The sequence below is a fragment of the Camelina sativa genome, chromosome 7, assembly GCF_030686135.1.
Source record: "Camelina sativa cultivar CO46 ecotype springtype chromosome 7, ASM3068613v1".
Classification (NCBI taxonomy): domain Eukaryota; kingdom Viridiplantae; phylum Streptophyta; class Magnoliopsida; order Brassicales; family Brassicaceae; genus Camelina; species Camelina sativa.
In genome coordinates, this window is record NC_141886.1 from 1886908 (window position 1) to 1910687 (window position 23780).

Consider the following 23780-nt stretch of genomic DNA (forward strand, 5'->3'; position numbering starts at 1 on the left):
CAACATTTTCTTTATAAATACATTCCTTAATTCCCGATTTTGCGTGTGTAAACTACAACACGAGAGTCTATATAGCATGATAAGCTATCGGATGGTAGATATACGAAAATATATAAGCTAGCATAATAATATTCGAGTTTTATTATAAGAAGAATAGGATTTTGAAAAATATATATATCTGGTTTAATAAATTATGAATAGTTGAGTGGACCTCATTCGTCGAGGGAATCAAATGAGTCTGCCCTAATTCCTTTTCCGGATTCCATTATTATATCTCTTGGCCAACAGCATCATGTATTGTGCATGATCGATGGACTTTTCGAATACATGATTTGAAAATTTGACAATTGTTAAAAGCCAAAAGAAACAAGTTTAAATGTATTTTAATTCAGGATTTACAAGATTATGATAAGTTATATTTTAAATTTTAAAAACCGTTTTTTAATTAAATATTTTTCCATAACCACTAATTTTGATGATACTTATAAATATGGTTGGAGTAAAAATAAAATTTTAAGCTTTAATCATTTGCATTAGTTTTGTATTTTGTTCATTGTATAATAAATAAAATAATTATTTTTATTTATATAAAAAAAAAACTCATATTCGTCACTACACATGATTTATTAGTTTGGCCCACACAAAAAAACAGTCAAGTCAGAGTTCTAGAGTGACCCACATTGTCCGGAATCGAACTAGTATCTGACAAGGCAAAGCTCGCAACACGACAAAAGGAATCACTAAAAGATGAATGATGATGACCCACTTTATACTAAAGCCCAATTCATTTGTGTTTCTTGGGCCCATTACAGCTACCTTCTGTTCCCCGTGAGTGATTCAGCCCCCAACTATGAACTATCTTTGATGTGGTACGAACATGCTATAACGTTCGTCTCGTCCGTGCGCCAGCTAAGGTCATAGTCTATGATATGTGGTAACCTGACAGCAACTGACACCCGCGAGTGTTTGAGACTCGCGTTGTCTATTGCATGCAATTAAATTTGTTGTCCAGGATTTGTCATTCCATAACCTTTTTTTTTTTGGACATCTGAGTTTGTATTAAACCAAAGATGGTACCAAACGTGTTACAAAAAGGCTAACACTTACAAGAGCCCAGTTAGCCTAAGTTAAACCACCACTTCAACACCATATGAAGATGGGTTCTATATGAATTAAGGAAATCTTGTATACCAAAAAACAAACAACCCAGTAAAGCTCAAAAAACAGAGAGCTTTTCAACTGTATCCAAAAAAACAAACATTCATTCAAACAGAGGACAAACCTCTTTTTTTAGAGAAAACACCATGGAGCCAACCAGGATAACCCCTAGCCACATAGGATTGATTTCTCATATCTGCGGTGACACTTTGGGCTATAAGGTTTGCTCCTCTGTTTGATGTTGTTACTTCCACTTCTACCTTCCAACCCTTTAAATGGCACAAAAAGCTATGAAGAGCCACAAATTGAGACTTAAAGGATGGCCATATCATCGGTCTATTCACTGCACCTACTAGGGCTTTAGCTTGTACTGCAAAGATTACTTTATCTACTTTATGACTCACCATGCTTTCCAAAGCCCAAAGTAAGACTCTTAGCGATGCATCCTCTTTGTTGGAGATATTGGCAAAGGCACGTCTGCTGTGCAGCAGGACATCTCCTTTGTTATTTCTTAAGACCCAAGATCCTCCGGCGATCCTATTTTGTTTTGACCAGGAGGATCCCACATTGCATTTTAACCAATCTGTAGGCGGTTTCTCCCAAACCCTGGCCACAGATGTTTCTCCATTCAAAAATTATGCTTGACCTGCAGCATGGATTTCTTCTTCTTCTATTTCAGGATTTGCGCCTCAAACCATTCAGTTGCATCCTCTTGAATTTTCCCAATCGATTTTAGAGGAGAAAAGACCTTTCCTTCAAAAATAAAGGCATTCCTATTCTTCCAAATTCTCCATAAAAGGAAAGCTCCTCCTAAGATCTGAAGGCCAGTTTCTATTGTCTTTGTTCTCTAAAAGATGATAGAAGTTAGAGAAGACAGACCCGTTTTGAAAACCATGCTCAGGGGATGGGTATTATGATAGAGCCTATATTTGCCTCGCCACAGTACACAAGAAGAGAGTATGGTTCGTGGATTCTCCACACTCTCCACAAATCTGACATTGCTCATCTACCGCCATTCCCCTGCTATTCAAATTGCCAGGCACTGGTAAGATTCCACTGATGACTTTCCATAAAAATACTTTGATCTTAGGATCGGTTTGAAGTTTCCAAACTTGGCTTTTCAGAGCGAGTGTGGAAGGCTGCAAACTAGCCTCAGTGACTAACTCTAAACTGGCTTCTTTGTCCGCAAGCCAATAAGCTGACTTTACTGAGAAGTCCCCACTCTTGTTGTAATGCCAAATATGGAAGTCGTCTTGCGAGCATACTGGTTTTATGAGTAGAATGCGGGAGATATCTTCTGGCATAAATAGATCATTCAACATATCTCTATTCCAGAAGCCAGTTCTATGGTCCAATAGCGCACTGACTTTTAACCCCACTTCAAAAATCTGGTTTCTCCTCCAGAGAGCTCTAAACCCGTCATCATAAATCCAAGGATCAAGCCAAACATTAATCGATTTGCCATTACCTACCTTTTTTGTCAGACCCTTTGAAAGCAGATCTCGACCAAACAAAATGCTTCGCCATGCAAAGGAAGGTCTCTTTCCTAACTGTGCTTCCAGGAACTCCCCTTCTTCATAATATCTGCTTCTCAAGAGTCTAGACAAAAGACAATCCGGGAATTGTAACAGGCGCCATGCTTGTTTTGCCAGTAAGGCTTGGTTGAAGGTTTGGAGATTATGAAAACGTAGACCTCCAAGGTCTTTTGATAGACAAAGCTTATCCCAGCTTTTCCAATGGATTTTTCTTGAATGGTCTCCTGAATTCCACCAGAATGACGCCATAGCACTTTCCAAATTTTCACAGGATGTTTTTGGTGATTTGAAGCACGTCATGGCAAAAACTGGCATTGACAATGCAACAGATTTCAGGAGAACTTCCTTTCCTCTCTGTGATAAGCATTTAGAGTGCCAGCTTGATAGTGTCGACTTGAGACCATCTTTTAGGTAATCTAGCATTTCGATCTTAGATCCACTGAAGCATTCCGGGAGACCAAGATATTTACATGCTCCTCCCTCTGCAACGATACCCAAAGACGCTTGAATAATTGCCTTGATGTTGTGTTCTACTTTGGATCCGAAAGTGATGGAAGATTTGGTTAAGTTAATAGTCTGACCTGTGGCCTCTCCATAGATCCTCAGAATGTTTTGAAGCACTAAGCATTGTTCTCTAGAGGCTTTACAGATGAATAAGTTGTCATCTGCGAAAAGCAAGTGATGAATCATCGGTCCTTCCAATGAAAACTGAATTCCTTGCAAGGAACCTTGCATCTAGGCTTTATTCAGCAGGTGCACCAAACATTTTGTACATAGGATGAAGTGGAATAGAGACAAGGGATCTCCTGGCCTTAACCCTCTGTGTGGTGAAATTATTCCATAAGGGGAGTCATTGATTAAAACCGAGTAAGTTACCGTAGAAACACATATCATGATCCGATTTACCCAAGTCTCATGAAACCCAAGAGCCAGTAGCAATGATCTCAGGTAGCTCCACTCCACTCTGTCAAAGGCCTTGGACATATCGGACTTTACTGCCATGAATTCCTCGTACACCTTTGGATGAACTTTTAAGCAATGCACCATTTCGTGTGCCAGTAGAATATTGTCAGTGATGAGTCTTCCCGACATGAATGCTGATTGAGTGTCAGAAACGATTTCTGGCAACAAAGGCTTTAACCGATTAACCAATACTTTGGAGATGGCTTTATATAGTACTGAACACAGGCTAATAGGTCTTAGATTTGCCATCTCTGTGGGGTGGTGAGTCTTTGGAATTAAGAAAATGTGTGTGTAATTCCAGTCTGTCGGCATTGTCCCTTCACTAAAGAACTTTTTCACTTCGAATGTTACCTGTACTCCAACTGTGGAACAGTATTTCTGGAAGAAGAGAGCAGTCATCCCATCAGGGCCTGGGGCACTGCTTGGTTTAATCGAGAAAACAGCTTCCTTGATTTCCTGGTCTGTGACCATATCTAAAAGTCTGGTGTTCATATCTGCAGAGACTTTAGGGATGAGATCGTTAAACCCGTTATGAAAGCTTGTCGGGTTGGAGGTTGTGAAGAGATTCTGAAAATAGGCAGCCACTACTTCTCCCTTTGCAGCTTCAGATTCCTGGTAATTACCATTTATATCTTTCAGCTTTACGATTCTCTTTCTTTGCCTATTAAGTTTGGCTGAAGCATGAAAGAATTTGGAGTTGCGGTTTCCACATCTTAGCCATTTCTGCCTGCTTTTCTGTTTCCAGTAAGATTCCTCTTCCCTATAAGCTTTAGCTAAGTTTTTTTTGAGGTAGGTTACTCTTTGCTTGACTGGCCACATCCTTGATTGCTCTTGTTCTAATGTTGCCTCCAATTGTTGAATCTTATCATTGGCATTTATGCTGTTTTTTCTCTTCCAAGAGCTGAGTGACTTTCTACAAGCACGCAGTCTATCCGACACTGAAGCAGATGAACCTCATCTTCCATTATTCCAAGCTGAGGATATTGCCAACTTCACACCTTCTTTGTGTAGGAATCTTTTGTCGAACCTAAATTGACCTCTGTAGGAGTCTTGGGAAGTCATTAGCTTTATTAAGATGGGTCTATCGTCTGAACCTCTCAGGTCTAAAAACCTTTGGTTTGACACTGGAAAATTCCTGAACCAGTCAGTATTTCCGAAAGCTCTATCAAGCTTACATTGGATCCAGTGGATACCTATTCTTCCAGCCCAAGTGAAACTATTCCCATGCCCCGGGAGTTCAATCATATCGCAAGCTCGAAGCATGTCATTGAACCCAATGAATTCTAGATCACTTCGTCTTGGTCCTCCATTTTTCCCCCGTTGTGCATCAGATCATTAAAGTCTCCAAACATGCACCATCTGTCCCTTCTACCTACTCCTATTCTTGAGATTCTTTCCCAAACCGCACCTTTTTTACTTCTATCCGGGTCTCCATAAACACAAGAAGCATAAAAATTGTGAGCTCCAAACTGTACTTGAGCATCCAAAAGATTTTTGTCTACAAACTTGAAATCAACTTTTACAGTGCTTTTCCAAAAAAGAGCTAAGCCACCGCATTTGCCAATCGGATCAACAGTATAAACACGATCGTATCCTAATCATTTTTGCAAATCAACTAAAACATCCCGAGTGTGCATCGTTTCCATCAAGAACAACATCTCAGGGAAATGTTTTTTACGCATTTCCTTGAGACGTGGAATTGTCAAGTCCTGAGACCGTCCCAGAACTTGACAATTCCAGCTGATGATGCTCATTGGGTGTTAGGCAATCCCCCTATTGGGATCACCTCTTGAGGGTTAAGCTTTGACTGTTTTGCAGTGCTTGTATCCACGTCATCTGCTTTCCTTTTGTCTTTCCCACCGATTTGTACCCCTTCTGACTTGCCCCATAGCACTAGCTCTTTACTTGGCTCCATTAACTTTAGTTTTCTAGTACTCTTCGCAGGCCTGTTTCTATTTTTTTGTTTTTTGTTTTTGCGGCAAAGTTCCAGAAGATCCTACAGCAAAGGAGTTGGGGAGACAGCCCTTTAAGGGAACCTGGAAAGGCTGTGATAATGCTAGGAAGCTGGCAGAGTCTTTGGATATGAAGGACGGATCCGAATCAAGAATCCAAAGAATGTCGGCTTCAGAAGGAGCATCAGTTACTGACCTGAGCTTTCCATCAAAAACACTACGACTCTTCTCTAGAGACGAAACATTCCCGAAATCAAAATCTGCCCCTTTATCTTTGTTTACTTCCTGATGAAAAATTGGTAAGGGCTCTAGTCTGAGGATGGACTTTTGAGCTAGAGGATCCTTTTCCACTTCCCCAACCAATTGCTTCACCTTATCTTCTCTAAGGAGTTTTTCTTCTTCAGTGCCGACTCTGAGATATTGTCTCATTCCTTCTAGGAATATTGGAGAAATTCTCGGTCTTCCTGTGTTTGGATCCATTCCGAGTTGACTTTCGCGTAGCAACCCAAACAGAGGATCATATTCCTTAAGAATCGGTTCTTTTAACTGTTTTGCTACTGGCATCCCCGCTTTCCTTACATCCAACAAGGCCTCCTTTTTCTTGATCAGAATTGGGCATCTTGTGTTTTCGTGATTCATTCTTTGGCATTCGTAGCATCTACATTGAACCATTTCATATTCGAAGCAAACCGATGCAGACTCCCCTTTTGGAAGATTGACTAGTTTTGACCGTTTAAGAGGTCTCGAAACATCAAACAGAACCTTTACTCTCACAAAATCTTGAAGTTGTGGCTTCTCAGCATTAAAGGCGACCTCCAGAACTTGGCCAATTTGTTCCCCTAGCGCCGTTAGTGCCTTTTTAGTGTAGTAATTTATTGGCAGGTTCCACATTTGAATCCAGATAGGAGTGTATTGTAGATAGTTGTCCGGTGGAAATTCAACCCATCTATGAACCACTATAGTCCAATCATTGAAGGTGTGGAGACCTTTCTTTAAAACTTCCATCAGATCATGCTCAGAGTTGAAAAAGAACTGAAACTTTTCCTTGGAAAGGGCCACTCCGCTGCATCTCCCGATCTTTTGCCACTTGCGAGGCATATTCCGGATTAACTGATCCATCGGCTGACAATCCGGGTTGAGAGTACGACCTACCAAGCTCAAGATATTTCTTTCACAGGAGGAATATTCTGGTAGATTTGGCATGGTGAAAGGGATGTCTTCCTCTTCCAGAAATATTTCCATCAAAGCTCGATCCATGGAGGAAGACATAACTTAGAACTCAGGAGATTGAACTGAATCTGAGAATGGTACATGTAAGACTTCTCACACCCGTAACTTACCCCAGTACTTAACTCTGTCACACCACAAACAAAGAAACAGATTTTGTAGCCGATTAACTCTTAATTAAAATTTGCCCCAGATGTAAACTTAGGATGAACCCTAGAATAAATCTCAAAAAAAGCAGGAAATCGAGGATAATAGGCTTAAACAGGATGAGAAAGGCTAAAGGGAGAGAGTTTTACTCCGGTCCGATTTCTATTCTACCATAATGAGAGACACTAGATTAGAAAGAGGGTCCTAAGCGAAAACTTGCAACCGTTATACTAGCTGGTCTTAACAGTAACTTTTTTACTTAAATAACCTTTTACAGTTCTTTTTTTTTCAAAGATTAAAATTCTTTTTGGTTAAAAATATTAAATTCTTTTTTGTCTTAATCCGTTTTACATTAATTGTAAGTTAAAAGTTAAAACCGCAGTGATCTTATTTCGTATAACACTCGTTAAGATAACGTGTTACATGTCATGAGAAATGCTTTTTTTTTTTAAGTATCTAAATACAAATGCAAAACGGATCTTAAAAGAAATAAATAATGTGTGTAATTTATCAGGGATAAAGAGATGTTATTAAGATTTATTTTGGAGCCCAATATAGATGGGTGTGTCAGTCTTTTAGCCCGTAAGATAAATTACAAATTCACAAAATTTTCAAAGGCCTTCGAATTTGATAAGGCCCTTCAGTTAATTCCTCTACTACATTTGTCTGAATTTGCGATGTGATTAGGCTCAGAAAAAATAGCTTATCTACAAGCTTATTGTGACTCTCTACTTTGTATGATGGAAAGTGGGTTTGGATTCTAATTCATGTTCGGTGAACTTTCAATTCTAATTCCGAATATTCTCTGTTTTCCCCCATGTGTACTTTGTGATCACCAACGATATGCCTAATTTTAAGTTTTTTTTTTAAGATTGTTTGAAGTATCTCATCTCAGCTATGTCTATCTAGCTTATATACATTTTTCAGGAGGATACAGAGGCAAGTCTTACCTTTACAAGCACTATTTCTATCTTGGGAGGGACTTTGAAAATGGAGAGGACATTTGTTGTCATATAATGAAGAAAGATGAATGACACAAAAGTTTGATACTCCCTCCGGTTTTTTTTACTTGTCGTTCTAGAATTTTGCACACAAATTAAGAAAATAGATCAATGTTCTATTATACCCTTTTTTAATACATTTTCTAATTTTTTTATTGGTCAAACCATTAAAATAGTTTGAATAAAATTAGTATTTTTACTAAGCATATGCATTAGAAACTTAAAATGACAAGTATTTAAAATGACAAGTATTGGAAAATAAAATTTTTACTCTAGAATGACAACTAAAAAAACCAGGGGAATATATAATAATGGTGGTATTCTATGAGCCCATAAGTGACATGTGGTTAGTCTAAATAAACCCTGTGTACGAACCTATTTAAGGATATAAAAGGCATTAGAACAACACATGGCATGTTATGCTCTCAGTTCCAGTTCCAGTATTGTTACAGAACCAATATTTCTTTCTTTTTACTACTTTTGTATAGACAAATGCTCTGTTTTGGCATTGTCACTTGTTTAATCCTCGATAGTGTCTTTAAACCTCACTTTCCTATATTAGAAATACCCTATTGTGGAAGTTCTTTTATGTTGATTGATCCTTGCTTTTTTATACAAGTTGAGGATAACCTCAATATCTTACATTCTTTTGAGCTTACCCTTTATATAATAATTACCCTCATATCTTACCCTAAAGATCATTGTTAAATTATCTTGGCTCACGATTTGTTCGATCTGTCTTTACACTTTAAGCTGCTTTTTATTGAACCCTTTGACTTTGAGCTAGCGATCTAAGATACTATAGACTAATTTAAAGCAGAAAAAATCAGGATTTTTTTAGTTGTAGATTAGAAAAAGAAGAAGAACAAACATGCTTAGAGTGCAATACAAGTAAAGTTGTAGGACAAAAATAATCAAGTAAACAGAAATCGATTTGGAAAGGGAAATAGATAAGTGACGTGGAAAATATTCACGGTTTGATGAATAAAGTTGGTTGTCTGTTTTAATGACTTTGTTGTCCTTTTCCGCGGGATACAGACACAAGAGCGCACACCCATGTTTCTTCCATTTCCTCACTATTTCTTGATTTCTTACTTTTCTCTCTTTTACCCTTTTAATTAGTATATGCCATTTATATAGCACCTATCTAAATTATACAGCAATAAAAACATGTCCGCTAGCAAATGAATAAATGATACATATAAGTACAAACAATTTTATAACTACAAGTATTTTTAATTTTCATATATAATAAGGTTAGCTTACTATTGTATTTTGTCAAAATGAAACTACATTCATCAATATATATTAAAAAAAAAAAGAAGGACACAAACTTTATATCAAATTATATAACTACTCAAAAAGATTTAAGAAGCACAAAAAATGGGAAAACGTTTGGCTAAACTTAAGTAATGATTGGGTGAGAGAATGGTTGTTTAATAGGCGTTTAAAGTTATTATAATCGCTAATCAAATAGTATTATGTTTACAGTTACAGGTTGTATCTACATGCGATTTACGCATTTGGTGGCATAGTTTCTGGATAACTTGATCTTGGTATATCTTCGAATTGTATAATTAATCTTTGTTTTCTTATGTATTTTAAAATAAAACAGAAACAGTGAAAACTCCAAACTATGAACATTTTATAAGACCTGAATGGAGTAAGAGGGCATGCTACGAACGTGCAACCCCAACCTAATTTACGCAAAAATACATATATAACCCAAAGAAAACAATAATATCCAACAATGAGTAGTCACGTGGCTCTCTCTACGTATATGCCATTACGTGATGGATTAATATTACAAGTGTCATTCTGATTTAGCATGTAGTACTATCCTAATAAGAGCTGTGTTCACATGTCCCCTGCGGAGTCGTATTAATTGTAAGCCAACTAACTTGTGGAATTTATTTAATACTACTACATATAATGATATAGTGTATAGTTTTCGTTTTGGCTCGTACCGAGTGTTTGTTAAAAAATACATTGACTATTATATCAATATTCTTAATTGAGGTTCTGGATAATATAAAATGTTTATAAACATTCTATTCAACACAAAAGCAAACAAGATCTGTTTCAGCAGTGTCATTTTCCTAACAAATTTATGAACAAAGTTCTGAGTAAACATTTCCTTGGCAGCTGTACGTTGTATTAGTTTTGATTTTAACCAATAGATGTATTAACTGCTTCATTATTGTTTTTTTCCTGTCAAAGATTTTTACTTAATTTTAGCACATTTATGATATACTTTACTCTTCTGTTTTCTTGGCCATTATATTGCATTATCTTCATTTGATTCCTGATCTACAAATCCAGTTAACTCTTAAAAATATATATTAATCATTCTATAACAAATTTTTAGTAAGATTAATACTACAAACTTTCCCCCATTGAAACCGGTTTGCTTTCTTGAAGCCTGATTTCGTTCACGCAAGGAGACAAACTTTTCCGGATTCTATTGCATAAATACAAAACTTCGGATTTTGTAACACTTGGCAACAAAAAAAAAAAACAAAAAAAAAACTACTAATGGATACACACTATTAGAAAAGGACAGTGTGAAAATAATGATAGGTATGCGTATGATCACAAAAGCAACATAAAAGTTGAAACAATTATCATAAGAATCAACCGGGTAAAATGTCAAAAATGGTATCGATCTGTTTTTAGACTCAACAAGGTAAGTATAAAGGAAGGAACTCAAGATATGATTCCAAAACCCCCCAAACAAAACGAAACTTATAAAATAAAATTTTCTGCTTTTTCTATATATATCTGTTAGAAAACTATAAAATATATCATAAACTATAGTAAAAAAAATGGTTACAGAAAGAAATACACGTCTTTTCTCTACTCTTATCATCATATTAACATCGTATACTCCTAAAAAATTAAAATTGAAAAATAGTGAAAGCAAAATGAAAAAGGCAAAAATTGATTTGATATAACTTTATGGTGGTATTAAATATGGACAGTTTGAGTTAGTTCGATAACATTTATTTCTCTGCCTCTTTCCCAACGTCGTCCCCTCCCTTCTTTATACAGTACTACTTATAAATAAGACCGGTCCATGACTCTCACGTGACCTCTCACTCCCTCTCTCACGTCACGTGCCTCTCTTCTCCTTATTTCTTCTTCGTCATTAATTATAAAACAGTTGGGAAATTTATAACTCTCTCTCTCTCTCTCTCTCTCTCTCTCTCTCTTTTTTTTTCTCTGAACCTCTCATCCATCAACAATGGCATCTCTCATCAATCCCAGCCATGGCGAAAACTACGATTCTCACTCTTCTTCTCTCGATAGTCTCAGACCTAGCGTAGTAGTCATCATCCTCATCCTTCTCATGACTCTTCTCATCTCCGTCTCCATTTGTTTCCTCCTCCGCTGTCTCAACCGCTTTAGCCACCGCTCGCTTCTTCCTTCCTCTTCTTCGTTTTCCACCTCCTCCTCCTCCTCCGCCGCCGTAACTTCAGATTCCCGACGATTCTCTGGAAACAGAGTCGCTCCGGAAACAGAGCGATCATCGGTGCTCGATTCGCTCCCGATTTTCAAATTCTCCTCCGTGACTCGCCGATCTACTTCCACTAATTCCGGCGATTGCGCCGTCTGTTTGTCGAAATTTGAGCCGGAGGATCAGCTCCGTCTTCTTCCTCTCTGTTGTCACGCTTTCCACGCCGATTGTATCGATATCTGGCTAGTCTCGAACCAGACTTGTCCTCTCTGTCGTTCTCCTCTCTTCGCCTCGGAGTCTGATTTAATAAATTCTCTCGTCGTCGCCGTCGGAAACAACAACAACAACACCAGCGGAGGAGGAGAAAACAGCTTCCGTCTCGAAATTGGATCCATAAGCCGTCGTCAAACGCCGATTCCAGAATCTCTTGATGATCAGCACCGATCTTACTCAATCGGTTCGTTCGATTACATAGTTGACGACGTCGAATCAGAAATCTCAGAGTCGAATTTTAACCGGAGAAGCACATCGGGAAAACAAGAAGACTTGACGACTACAGCAACAACAACGACGGCGGTTGAAGCGAGTTTAGCGGCGGATATAGGTAACGAAGGTTCTAGGAGCTGGCTCAAGGATTACGTTGACAGACTCTCGAGAGGTATATCGTCGCGTGCAATGTCGTTTAGAAGCTCTGGTAGGTTTTTTACCGGGAGCAGTCGTCGGAGCGAGGAGTTGACGGTGATGGATTTAGAAGCGAATCATACCGGAGAAGAGATTAGTGAGCTATTCCGGTGGCTATCAGGAGTGTGAGACTGGTGAGTGAGTGACTGGTGGTTACATTCACTTCGTTTTAACCAACCAAAACCAACCAAAAAAACAGAGCATTGCTTTTGGTTTGTACATAAAAATAGAAACACTATCTGAAGTTCTTTGCTTCAATATCACGGATATATATTTTTTTTTTTGGTTGGGTTGTTTTACTATTTTCTGACGATATAACAGATGAATTCTCTGGTTATAAGGTGAAGTATATTACTACTTCTTATGGTATATTTTCTCTTTTAATCTGACAATATTCAGTAATGTGTGTGTGTGTCCAAGGCGATTCATTTAAAACATTGATCCCATATGATACCAAAATTTCTTTTAATTTGGATATAACTTTTTTTTTGTTTTCCGACAAATAACTTGGATATAACTTATGTTTAAAATATGGGTTTAAAAAAAAAACTTATGATTAAAATATATAAGAAAAAATAAAAAATCTGTAACAGAGAAATACCAAAACCACAAAAAAGTGATATTTTGTTAGAAAATAAAAGATGACGACTTTTTTCACCATGGCATTCCATTCACCTTCGTTATTGTATCACCAATCCGGTACTACTACAATTTATATATTCTCTCAATTTTAGAACAAAAAGGTAATGAAGATGATTCAAAATTATGTAAAACAAAAATCATGTTCAAAAGAATTAATTAAAAATACATTTATAGTTACGAGTTTAACAACTAGTAAGGAAGGAACTATATAATTCAGGTTGGATTAACATAAAAATCAAACCGTGTCAGAAGTCAGAACTGGTGGTGTTCAAAGATGAGCGCAAAAAATAATTGGGCCGAGAGAGTAAAGCCCAAAATTAAATCGAACAAAGGACAGAAACTTTTTAAAAAAGAACTTATGAGAAGTGTGTAGAAAGAAGAAAAGGTTCGTCAACAAACAAACAAAACACAGCAAGAACGAACGAAACCTAATAATAACTCCGCCGTGCCGTGTGACTTCATCGAGTACGGAACTTATCCGATGGCTTCTACTTTCGTAACAGTACCTAAACCCTTCTTGTCTCTTCCCATCAAAACGAATGCTTCTTCTCTACCTCACCACACGAGCCTTCTCGGTACAAATCTTAATCCATGTTTCTCTGTTAGCTTTTTTGTTGTGTCTTATCCCACATTAACAAATCCCTTCTTGTTTATTTATATCTTGTATAGGATTTCGAAGAAATTCCCTTAGAATTAACGCCGTCTCCACCAAATGGGAACCGGCAAAGGTACACACACCTTTTTTTTTTTTTTTTTTTTTCCTTTCGTCGTCCTCTCCTTTGATCTATTGGTGGTGATTTTTGTTTTAATCGAGGGAGATCATTTCTGTCTGATGTAATTGGGTTTTGCAGGTTGTTCCACAAGCAGACAGGGTCCTTGTCCGTCTTGAAGTGCCTTCTGAGGTTCTGTCTCTTAGCTTTCTTCTTTTTTTCTACTTTTTACTTTTTTGAGTCGATCTCCTTATCTTTATTCCTGTGATTCCGTAGCTGTCGAGTTAAAATGTCCTCTTATCAATTTAGTCTTGGGAACAATTTATTAGGACACTGATATTACAAAAAGAAAAAAAAACAAAAAAATTGTTTAGTTGCTCATCTCGTGGTATTGCGGTTTTAGTTAACGAATCGAGAGTCTTTCTCGAGTCTTGGTAAATCAATGTATTTAGAGAATGGTTACGGTCCTTGCTGTGAATTTACATATCGTGTGTTGATGTAGCAAACCTTTGTACTTGTGTGCAGAAATCCTCAGGTGGAGTACTGTTGCCTAAATCAGCTGTGAAATTCGAGAGGTACCTAACAGGCGAGGTAAAGCTCTCTCTCCCCTGCTCTTTTACTTGGTTGTTACAAGACTTGAGAATTGATGATGGAGGAGTTGGATGATTTCAGGTTGTCTCTGTTGGGTCTGAGGTTGGGGAAGTAGGACCTGGCAAAAAGGTATGCTTTCATCTTCCTAAACTTTAAAGATAAATGAAATCACTATATGGATCTCCTTCTTCATTCATTCATTCATGCTCTTTTCTTTTTTTATAGGTTGTGTTCTCTGATATGAGCGCCTATGAGGTTTGTATTTGATGATTATTATTATGGAACATTGAGAAAAACACTCTTTTGTTATGACTTTGTATCATACTTGTGAAAACTGATATCTCTCTCTCTCTCTCTCTCTCTCTCTTGATTTCTTCAGGTTGACTTTGGAACAGATGCTAAGCATTGCTTTTGTAAAGAAAGCGACTTATTAGCAATCGTCCAGTGAATGCTAGCTTTGAAATTGTGCATTCAATGGTGGTCTCATCTACCAAAGAGTTTCAGGTTTTGTTTTTTCTTGTAATTCAGTGACAGCATATGTTCCTGAGTCCTGACACTAGATTCTGCTCACAAGCCAGAATGTAAGAGCTCAAAGTGTTGAATGGAACATGGAGATTGATCAGGAAACGAAATTTTTATGAGTCAACAATATTCCCTCAAACAGAATTCGTTTTCTTTGCAACTTTCTCATAGGAGAGATAAAACCTTATATGTTCGTAGCCTAGATTAGTGAACAACAAATCGATATTTTAAGCTTTCCTGACTTGAACTTCTACGGTTTGAACGGTAATAAAGTGATGTTATTTTAGCTCAAAACAATAAAATTCAAATCCAAATCATTTTTTCATGTACTTTTTTTTAGAAATCTCTATCTAAATTGTGTTTTAGATAATCTTTTTTTCCTAACCTAACCAAACTTAATTTCTATGAGCGTTCACGGACCCATGGAGATGAATCCCATGGACCCCGCTTGCCGTCTTGCGTAAATTAGACAAATTCAACTTTATATTTTTGGTTGAATTTATATTTTTTTGGTTTAAATAAAAGTTTAAAGTTGAATTGAAAACAGTATAATGTCGTACTTGGATTTTATGAAAAGTCGATAATATATATTTTGATACTTGTGTCATATAAGTGAAACCCAAGGTAAAGACAAAAAAAAATAGAAGTCAAAAACTGTCACTCTCTTAAGTCTTAAGCAAGAAAATCATGGGTCAAAAATTCAGTTTAATTTATAAATCTAAGCTCCCTCATTACGACTATTCAAAACCGTAATGATTAGTCTAATGACATACGTTTGAATTAACACTTGAGCTCATTATAGATGGACTAACCTGATTCGGTACTACTAGTAGTAATAGTTTATATACGATCTAACCGTTATACGATCCATTCCTGATTTGGTCCAAACTCCACGATTCTATTTCTACCGATCGATCCTATACTTTGTCATGCTTTCTTAACTAACACAACTCTACAATTCTCATAAGTAAAGAAAACATGAACACTACATAGCTCCTCTCTCATTGGAATCTAACAAATATTTTAGCCCATGAAACTCTACAATTACAATCAGAAACAAAACGTTACAAGGTGGTATACGTTACAATTACAAACTATGTTCCATTCTGATTATTTCTCACCTCAAGCCAAATAAAGAGCTTGATTTTGGAAAATTCCATCTTTAGAAAAAGCCACACGAGAGCGGTAAACTAAAATTTACTATCAATCCACAAGTCAAACAAATACGTTGTTCAGACTAAACCACCGAAAAAAACACTCAACGGCGGCGATCAACTCTACCTAAATCCACAAGCTTCTTCGATCTATTTGCACAAAACGACGCCGCTGCTGATATATGAGGCTTCTCCTGCTCCGCAGTAACCTCGCCGGAACTACCAAATTCCGACGGGAATCTCATTCTCCTTTTAAACGGACAATTAGGACTAGCTCTCACCAACGGACTCAAACAAAAAGCCATCCCGGACATGCTCTTCTTCCCTATCCCGTTCCCAACCTTCCTCCTCCCCGGAGTTTTCGTCGTCGCCGGTGTGCTTCTCGATTCCTCAAACGATTCCGACGACGGCTCCGCTTCCGTATCTCCCGCAGGTGACATTCCTCTACAGTATATACGCTGAGGTCTACGACATGCGATTACGTCTTCTATGTAACACGGTTGCTTTTTCCGGCGACCGGTCGAGAGAATCGTCGAGATCCATGACCGTGAGGAAGACAAAGAAGACTCAGACGCGTCGCTAGAGAATCTAGGATTGTTGGATTTGGGATTCGAATCGAAATCTTCAGATCTAGCTCTGAATAGATTAGAGAATCTAGACGAATTTTTTTTATTCTCTTTAGGTTTATTATGAGATCGGTTCGATTCGAAGTCTTTGCATGAGTAGCCGGCGAGATCTACCTGAGGGGTTGTGATGAATCTCCGATTAGAAGATGTTAAAGGATCTTCTCCTCCTGCTCCGGCTCCGGTTCCGGCGTCGGATTTTCTACGGGTAACATAAGGAGAAACAGAGCGAGGGAAGATTAAAAGCGGACGAGGATTATTAGATTTGCGTGATTGGTTATGATTGTTGTCTTCAATGGCGGCAGTGACGGCGGCGGAAGCGGCGAGGGAGAGGAGACGCTCACGGAGGCAAGAAGCGCATACGCCGTTGGTGCTGCTGCTGAAATCTACGGTGTGTCTCTTACACCTCATCGGAGGGATATGAATTGAGAAGAAAAAAAAGGATTGATTTTTTTCTTGGGGGGGGGGGGGCTTGAGGGTCCGAGAGTTTCGGTGTTATAGTGATGTGACAACCTGTAAAGATGAAGAAGAAAGAAAGATCTGGTGGTAAAGATTTTGTCTTCTTCTTCTAAGATCTCTGTTTTTAGACCACGGAGGTAGAGGACGACGAGGAGGAGGAGAGATAAAGCATTCTCTGTCGGAAAAAGCAACAAATTATAGATAGAAGAGAGAGAAACTACTATTTCTTTTATTTATCTATTTTATGATGGAGAGCTTTATTAATTATCAAGGATTTGTACTAAGCACTACATTTTGACAGATCATTTTATCACTAACTATATTTTTTTTTAATGCAAATTTGTGATTAAGCGATTTCAAATAAAAATTAAATTATTTAAAAAGTTGGTTGCGAATTTTGCCAATTTACAAAGTATTGATCTAAATAAAAACCGTGGACTAATGAATCTTTGCTATATTTTTTTGGTTATTTAACTTATGGAAATCTTATACTTTCTGTGTCTCACAAAAATTGATGTTTTGGTATATTTTTTTGTCTCACAAAAATTAATATTTTATAAATTTCAAGAAATAATCATTAAAAATATTTAAAATTTTGAATTATTATTGATTTAAAATTAAATAATATCTCTTTAGTTAAAGAAAAAAAATATATTTAAACTCAGTAATAATTGTTTTTTTAAAATGTGTAAAAGCTTCAAAATATATTAAATATGTGAGATAGAAGGAGTAATACTTAGAGATGATGATTAGCGACTTCTTCTTACATGTAGAACTATTATTATTCTAATGAGAATTTTACCATTCAGACACGTTAAAAAGTCTCACAATTTATTTTGTTGATACATCCTCGTCTATCTGTCATTTGTATTTTACCATTTTTAACGATATTCTACTATTATATGGTGTATTATAATTTTCACTATTTATATGATAATTATTTGTAACTAACGCCATTATAGTTTTCATCTTATCCTTGTCCCAGAAGATAAAAATCTAGTAATAGTTGACCCTGCTTTCTATTTCAATAAAATTGGACCAATACCATTGGATTTGAATGGGATGTGTAGTGATTACCTCAGCCACTGACCTTAAAAAAAGAAAAAAAAAAACAAACGAACACTTGATTCTTGCACTAATAATATAGATATCTGCAAGAGAGTAACATCTACATTTCATAAAAGATAAAATAAAAAAAGTAGAAAACCTAAAAGGGAAGCATGTGACGATGGGATAATAGAAGCCGACAAGTATTAGGTGAAAAACGAGCCCATCGTCGTTTCCAACACCATCCATCCCACACGAATGTTCGTCCGTTTCTCCAGTCTCTTGCCACGTGGTTTCCAACACTCTTCCTGGACCTATCTTCGTTATTGAGCTTTTTAAAGTCTCCCCTTGTTTATTGGGATTTAAAGGATCCTAGTATTATTATTAGTTGGAGATTTTTTTAATTAACCAATATCTTATTATGTAAAATTTGTTTTCAACTATATTGACCAGAAAATTTACTTTTATTTTAAAATAATTTATTTTCCTAAATCGAAAGAAAAATTGATGATATATTATCCATGGTAATATGCTAATTATATTAAATTGGATATAAAATTATTTAAAAAAACAAAAGAAAAGAAAACCACAAAAACTTTTAAAAATCCAAAAAAAAATCTTTAAAATTGAATTAAAACCTTGAATACTAAAACAAATTGGATTTATAGAATGAAGTGATTGCCGAATTTGAAACAATATAATTTGGCTCACCTGTCTTGATTTTCCATTTTCTATCTTTCATTGAGACACCACATGATTATAGTTCTAGGCTTCTAGCAGAAGCATATATAGATTCAATTGACGGTTCATGTGTGTGCCAATTATTTTAGAAAATTCTTGCTTGGGTAGAAACGACAGGAACTGTGAGTAACAAAATGCGAAACGGAGCGCTTTTCATCAGACCTTTTTTTTTTTAAAGGTCGAATCGGTACCGTTAAAGCAAAAGAAGGAGGCTCTGTTTTGACTCTCACGTGGGCCTGAATTGTTCGCAGCCCAAAAGCAAGCCTGTCTTGTTTATTTACCGAATTAAACCGATGATAATTTAGAAAACCGGATAACCAACACTTGCACTAAATTCGAGTCTCACTCTGCTTTCAATTTCACCCGTCGTCGACTCCGATGACCTTTGTCGAACCAAAAAGTCTTCTGAGACTTTCCTCCCCTCTGCCTATTCGCCGGGTATCCTGCGTGTCTTCTTCATTAAGTGCTGTTGAAACCACGTGATTTGCACTCCCAACTCTCACTGGACGCATCTCTTAATTTTGGGTCTTAGGACTAATCGTTTGGAACAAGGTAGGTGCTCAAGTTTACTCCTTTCTTCTGCTTCTACTAATTATTCTTCTTTGGGTTGATTCCTATATGCGTAGTTAACATTCCTCTGTTTGTATATCCTCCTGTTCCTGATGCACAGTAGAACTATTTGGTATTTATGTATCCGTGATGTTCTTATGAAAAAGCTTTGAGATTTGACTAGTTAACTCTTCTTTCGTGCAGTGAAGAGAAGATGGATCGTGTTAGCAGTCTACCAAACGAGCTTCTTTGCCATGTACTCTCCTTTCTTACCACAAAGGAGGCTGCTTTGACTTCCATTCTCTCCAAGAGGTGGCGCAACCTCCTTGCATTTGTTCCTTATCTTTACATTGATGACTCTGTCTTTCTTCATCCGGAAGAGTATAAGCAGCATAGGCCCGAAATTATACAGAGCTTCATGGATTTTGTGGATAGAATATTGGCTTTGCAGGGTAATTCTCCCATTCAGAAATGCTCCCTCAAGTGTTTATCCGCGGTTGATTCTGATCGTGTGGATCGTTGGATACACAATGTGTTGCTGCGTGGTGTTTCGGACCTTGATCTATTAGTCATTTCGGATTCAGATGGAGATGCTAACTATCAGCTGTCTCCAAAATCTTTCGAGAGCAGGACACTTGTTAAGCTCAAAATAGACTGTGGAATTGAGATTGATTGGTCGGCTGGTAGCTTTTTCTTACCTATGCTGAAATTTCTCGTTATTGACTCAGCTTGGGTTAATAACTTTTGAGATTCTTCTTCATGATTTGCCTGCACTTGAGGAATTAGGCCTGGTTAGTGTGATCTGGAAAGATGATGATGTGAACGTATCTAGTGCAAGCCTCAAGACCCTAACAATATATGACGGCGAATTCTTTGACTCTGTATCATTTGATACACCGAGTCTCACTTACTTTAATTACAATGGTTATGTTGCCCCGGACTATCCACTTGTTAAGATGAAAAACTTATGTGGTGCTCGAATTGTCTTTTCATTAACTGAAGAGGACCTACAGCGACTTAGAGAACCAAATGATGATCATCATTGGCACCACGACATTTCTCTCGGATATAGTAATGTGTGGAAACTCTTTCATGGCATACAAAATGTTCAGCATCTGGACTTGTTTCCGGATACTCTCGAGGTCAGTTTCTCTCTCTCTCTCTCTCTCTTGGAATACTATTATTCAACTGGTCTCGAGGAGATAACAGACGGTAGACAGGACTTTGTCTCAACTCCTGGAGCATAGCTGTCATGTTTGTTCAAATCTCATCAAACAAACTGTGAAGGGCTAGTGTTGAAACATGTAATTGCAAATTATTTAGTTGTGTGTTTTTCTTGTTTTCAGGTTCTTTCTCTATGCTGTGAATCGATGCCAGTGTTCAAAAACCTCAAATCGTTACATATTACGAGTGACAAGGAACGAGGTTGGCAGGCAATGCCAGTTCTTCTAACGAACTGTCCACATTTAGAAACTCTAGTCATTGAGGTTTATAAACAATTCATTTTCCAAACATGTAGTACATATATTGAGTTCAAACTTGGAATCCCTTATTGTCTCCTCTATGCGTTCAGGGTCTGTTGCACCATGCGACAGATAAATGCGGGGATGCTTGTGACTGCATTTCTCGGGAGGACAAAGGTCATTCGCTCACATCTTGCCCTGTCAAGATGTTAGAGATTCAAGGGTTTCGAGGAACAATGAAAGAGATGACAATGATAAAACATTTCTTGGACTATTTCCCATGTTTGAAGAAGATGCAGATTTATATTGAAGAGAATGATCCTACAGTGCTCAGAATCCCAGAAGTGTGTAAACGTACCCTGCAGATGATAGAAGACTACAACAAGTCATCGAGTTGCGATGTCGAACTCCTTCTGAGTGATTACTTGTACAAGAAGTGGACTGCAAATAGAAGTCTCTGAAGAACAAGACTTGCTCATAGTTTTCCCAAAGTTTCCATTTAATTTTATTTCGGTTCTTTGTCTAATTGGCTTGAAAACCGTTTCAAACCAAAGCAATTGCAAAATCATTGAACTTTCTTCTATTTTTTCCGAGTGTTTCTAGTCATTTACTATTGATGGCTTGCCGTCATTTAGTTATTCGCCACAGTTTGCTTTGAGTTGCTCTTAATGTCTTCATTTCTTTACTCGAAATGTACATGGTTAACAAGCTACAACATAGCTATTATCTTAAGACTTCGCAGTTTCAGAACACATCACATAATTATTTAATTCCTTATCTCTATGCGTAAATGTGCTTTAATATTTAATTCCTTCGTTGTCTTCTTCTTCTTCCATCCTCTACAAAAAAAAACAGAGAATTGATTAGCTGTTACTATTCTTTTAGTCCATCCTCTACAAAAAAAAAACAGAGAAGTGATTAGCTGTTACTATTCTTTCAGTCCTTTCGCTCAAAGAAGGAGTTGAAATTGAGAAAAAACTTACCAATAGTGGCCACCTCACATCTTCCGTCATGCTTGTTACCTTTATATATTCCACAACCTCAAGGGATTTAGCTTTTTCCTGAGTGCTTGAGTTGTAACCAGCAAAGAGAAATACTTTTGATGCAGTATCGAGAATGAACACATCATCATGGATCAGTGATGAGCGAAGAAAAGGTACCTTATGTAGATTCAAATCAAGGGAAAACAATCAAAATCACATTGAAGAATATACACTAAACTGCATAAATGAATATATTGAAGAACTAGACTCGAAAAGAAAAAAAACTTAAAAAGAGAATCAATCATAAGTTTTTTTTATATATATTTCCCAGCCTGCAACTTTATCCAGCATAACAAATCCACACAACATAAATTTTGCTCTTCAAAGATTCATAACCCAAACGCTCTCTTTTTTGGTAAATTTGAGAGCTGCGCTGCCTTTGGAAAATCATCACTCTCTTTTTTGGTAATCACTCTTGTTGGATGAGCAGTCTCATATAACCTTCCTATCATTAAACACTGCTGAATTGTCTGAGGTTGAAACATCCTAACATTCCTTTGAGTATCACTTCTCAGCCCTTCTAAATAAACACTAACCAAGTATGATTCAGATAGGTCCAAACGAGACTTAATCAACACAAATTTTTCATGATACTCCTCAATTCCTTCTGTTTCATGCAACTGTTTCAGTTCTGCAATATCATCCATCAGCTTATAATATTTACCTTCCAATAGCATTTTGTAAAGCCCCCAATTACATTTAACATGATCCCACAAAACTGATTGTGAAAGTGATTGGTGACAAGTAGTTGCGAGAGCATCTAAATGAACAGATGCTAAACCTACTTTCAACTCATCCATTGTTCGATCTATCTCAAAGAATTGCTCGACGAGGACCAACCACTCTTGAATCTTATCACCATTAAACCTAGGGAAATATAATTTCTCAGTCTGTGTAGCATCAGCGTAAGTGTTAGGAAGACCTGAGCACTTCCCAAATTTCGGATCTGAAGTTAAACTCGCAAATGCTTGTGAAGATCGAAACCGATTACGAACAGCTGCGTGATTGGATCGCCCGAACCTTGATTCATCTAAATCACGAACTAGTGCCTCCTTCCGTGATGAGTGAGCTCTTGTTTCCGCCATGGCTTCCGGAGAATCGAATGGCTCTGATACCTTTGTTACAGAGAAACTGCAACTCAATTGAAAATCCAAATCACAAACACCAATTGAATCGTCGTTCATGAAACAGAATCCAAATATCATGTGATAGAGCTTAGAAGAAGAATCAGCTCTAACAACAATGAAACAACAACCCTAAGAGTTTACAGAGATAATTGGAGAAGAAGAAGAAGATTACCAAACTTTTACAATTTTCCGATATGATTCACAAATCTAATCTCCCCTTCCTTTAAACGCCACTTCTTCTGTTTTAACTCCAAAGCAATCTTAACCGTTGCTTTGCCATTCAACCTCCACCCTACACGTGTCTCTTATTGCACTTTCTCTTTTACTGTAACATTGACTCGGATTCCTCTGAGACTAAAAACCTCGTAGAAGTTTCTTCCTTCCCGTGAAAACTCTTCTTCCAGTCCTGTGCCGCACCGCCGTCTTCTCCAACCTCATTATTCAAGTTCTTCGGATACTGTACTTTTGTGTGGGCCTAAATTATTAGGGCCCAATTTGAAAATCGCTTATACGACGTATTATTAGGCATCATTTTACAATCGTCTATACGACGTCGTTAGGGTCTTCGTTCCTTCTATAAAAACCACAGCTCTACCACAAACGTATCAGCTTCTTTCAAAACTCACTTAGTCAGCTTTAATTCGTTGCTGCTGAATACTTCACACGGCGGCGATGGCTATAATCTCTGAGATATCTGAGGACGGGTCTAACGGCGGCGATCCAAACAAGAACCCGCAAGACGAAGAGAATCAAAAAGAGAAACCAAAAGAAGCCGATCAAGAAGTAGAGAGAATCTTGCTCCGGTTGTCCCAGAAGTAGAGAATCTTGCTCCGGTTCCTCGATACTTCCCACAAGATCTCGCCGAAAGCATCCTCTTAATCATATCGAGTGGTCATTACCCGAAGCTAGTTCTCTTCTGCGGATCCTTCCGCCGTGTCCTCTGTTTGCCCAGATTTTATCAAAGCCGTTTGCAACTCGGTCGCACCGA

The 23780-nt window shown here is 37.4% G+C and overlaps 4 protein-coding genes, 2 long non-coding RNA genes and 2 pseudogenes across 10 annotated transcripts; 4 read left to right on the forward strand and 4 right to left on the reverse strand.

Moving 5' to 3' along the window:
- Positions 1-5608: 5608 nt before the first annotated feature.
- Positions 5609-6877, reverse strand: LOC147940737 (uncharacterized). Its single transcript, XM_087457581.1, has one exon. The coding sequence runs from the start codon at positions 6875-6877 to the stop codon at positions 5609-5611; it is 1269 nt and encodes a 422-aa protein (XP_087313707.1).
- Positions 6878-11082: 4205 nt separating this feature from the next.
- LOC104699889 (E3 ubiquitin-protein ligase ATL4 pseudogene) lies at positions 11083-12490 on the forward strand (annotated as a pseudogene). The gene has a single exon (XR_015560768.1). The product of XR_015560768.1 is annotated as an E3 ubiquitin-protein ligase ATL4 pseudogene (transcript).
- Positions 12491-13094: 604 nt separating this feature from the next.
- LOC104699890 (10 kDa chaperonin 1, chloroplastic) lies at positions 13095-14725 on the forward strand. The gene is made up of 7 exons (XM_010415290.3): positions 13095-13338; positions 13433-13491; positions 13615-13665; positions 13999-14064; positions 14146-14193; positions 14290-14319; positions 14444-14725. Exons 1-7 carry the CDS (start codon positions 13245-13247, stop codon positions 14510-14512), a joined length of 417 nt encoding a protein of 138 aa, XP_010413592.1. The 5' UTR covers positions 13095-13244; the 3' UTR covers positions 14513-14725.
- Positions 14726-15590: 865 nt separating this feature from the next.
- LOC104699891 (uncharacterized) lies at positions 15591-17120 on the reverse strand. Its single transcript, XM_010415291.3, has one exon. It carries the CDS (start codon positions 16772-16774, stop codon positions 15845-15847), a length of 930 nt encoding a protein of 309 aa, XP_010413593.1. The 5' UTR covers positions 16775-17120; the 3' UTR covers positions 15591-15844.
- A 749-nt stretch (positions 17121-17869) lies between these two features.
- Positions 17870-18168, reverse strand: LOC147940738 (uncharacterized). The gene is made up of 2 exons (XR_015560772.1): positions 18030-18168; positions 17870-17912 (listed from the first exon to the last, which is right to left on the reverse strand). It is a non-coding gene; the product is annotated as an uncharacterized LOC147940738 (long non-coding RNA).
- Positions 18169-18913: 745 nt separating this feature from the next.
- On the forward strand, positions 18914-21307 carry LOC104699892 (putative F-box protein At3g58820). 2 transcript variants are annotated; one of them, XM_087456524.1, is made up of 4 exons: positions 18914-19162; positions 19364-20301; positions 20506-20646; positions 20733-21307. In XM_087456524.1, exons 2-4 carry the CDS (start codon positions 20116-20118, stop codon positions 21081-21083), a joined length of 678 nt encoding a protein of 225 aa, XP_087312650.1. In that variant the 5' UTR covers positions 18914-19162; positions 19364-20115; the 3' UTR covers positions 21084-21307. The 2 variants fall into 2 exon arrangements, with proteins under 2 accessions (XP_087312650.1, XP_087312651.1); XM_087456525.1 differs by having other exon boundaries at positions 18980-19162; positions 19369-20301.
- Positions 19374-19907, forward strand: LOC147940739 (putative F-box protein At3g58820 pseudogene; annotated as a pseudogene).
- On the reverse strand, positions 21276-23228 carry LOC147940740 (uncharacterized). 3 transcript variants are annotated; one of them, XR_015560769.1, is made up of 4 exons: positions 22965-23222; positions 22330-22796; positions 21606-21782; positions 21276-21461 (listed from the first exon to the last, which is right to left on the reverse strand). It is a non-coding gene; the product is annotated as an uncharacterized LOC147940740 (long non-coding RNA). The 3 variants fall into 3 exon arrangements; XR_015560770.1 differs by having other exon boundaries at positions 22330-22780; positions 22965-23207; XR_015560771.1 differs by lacking the exon at positions 22330-22796 and having other exon boundaries at positions 22965-23228.
- Positions 23229-23780: the final 552 nt, after the last annotated feature.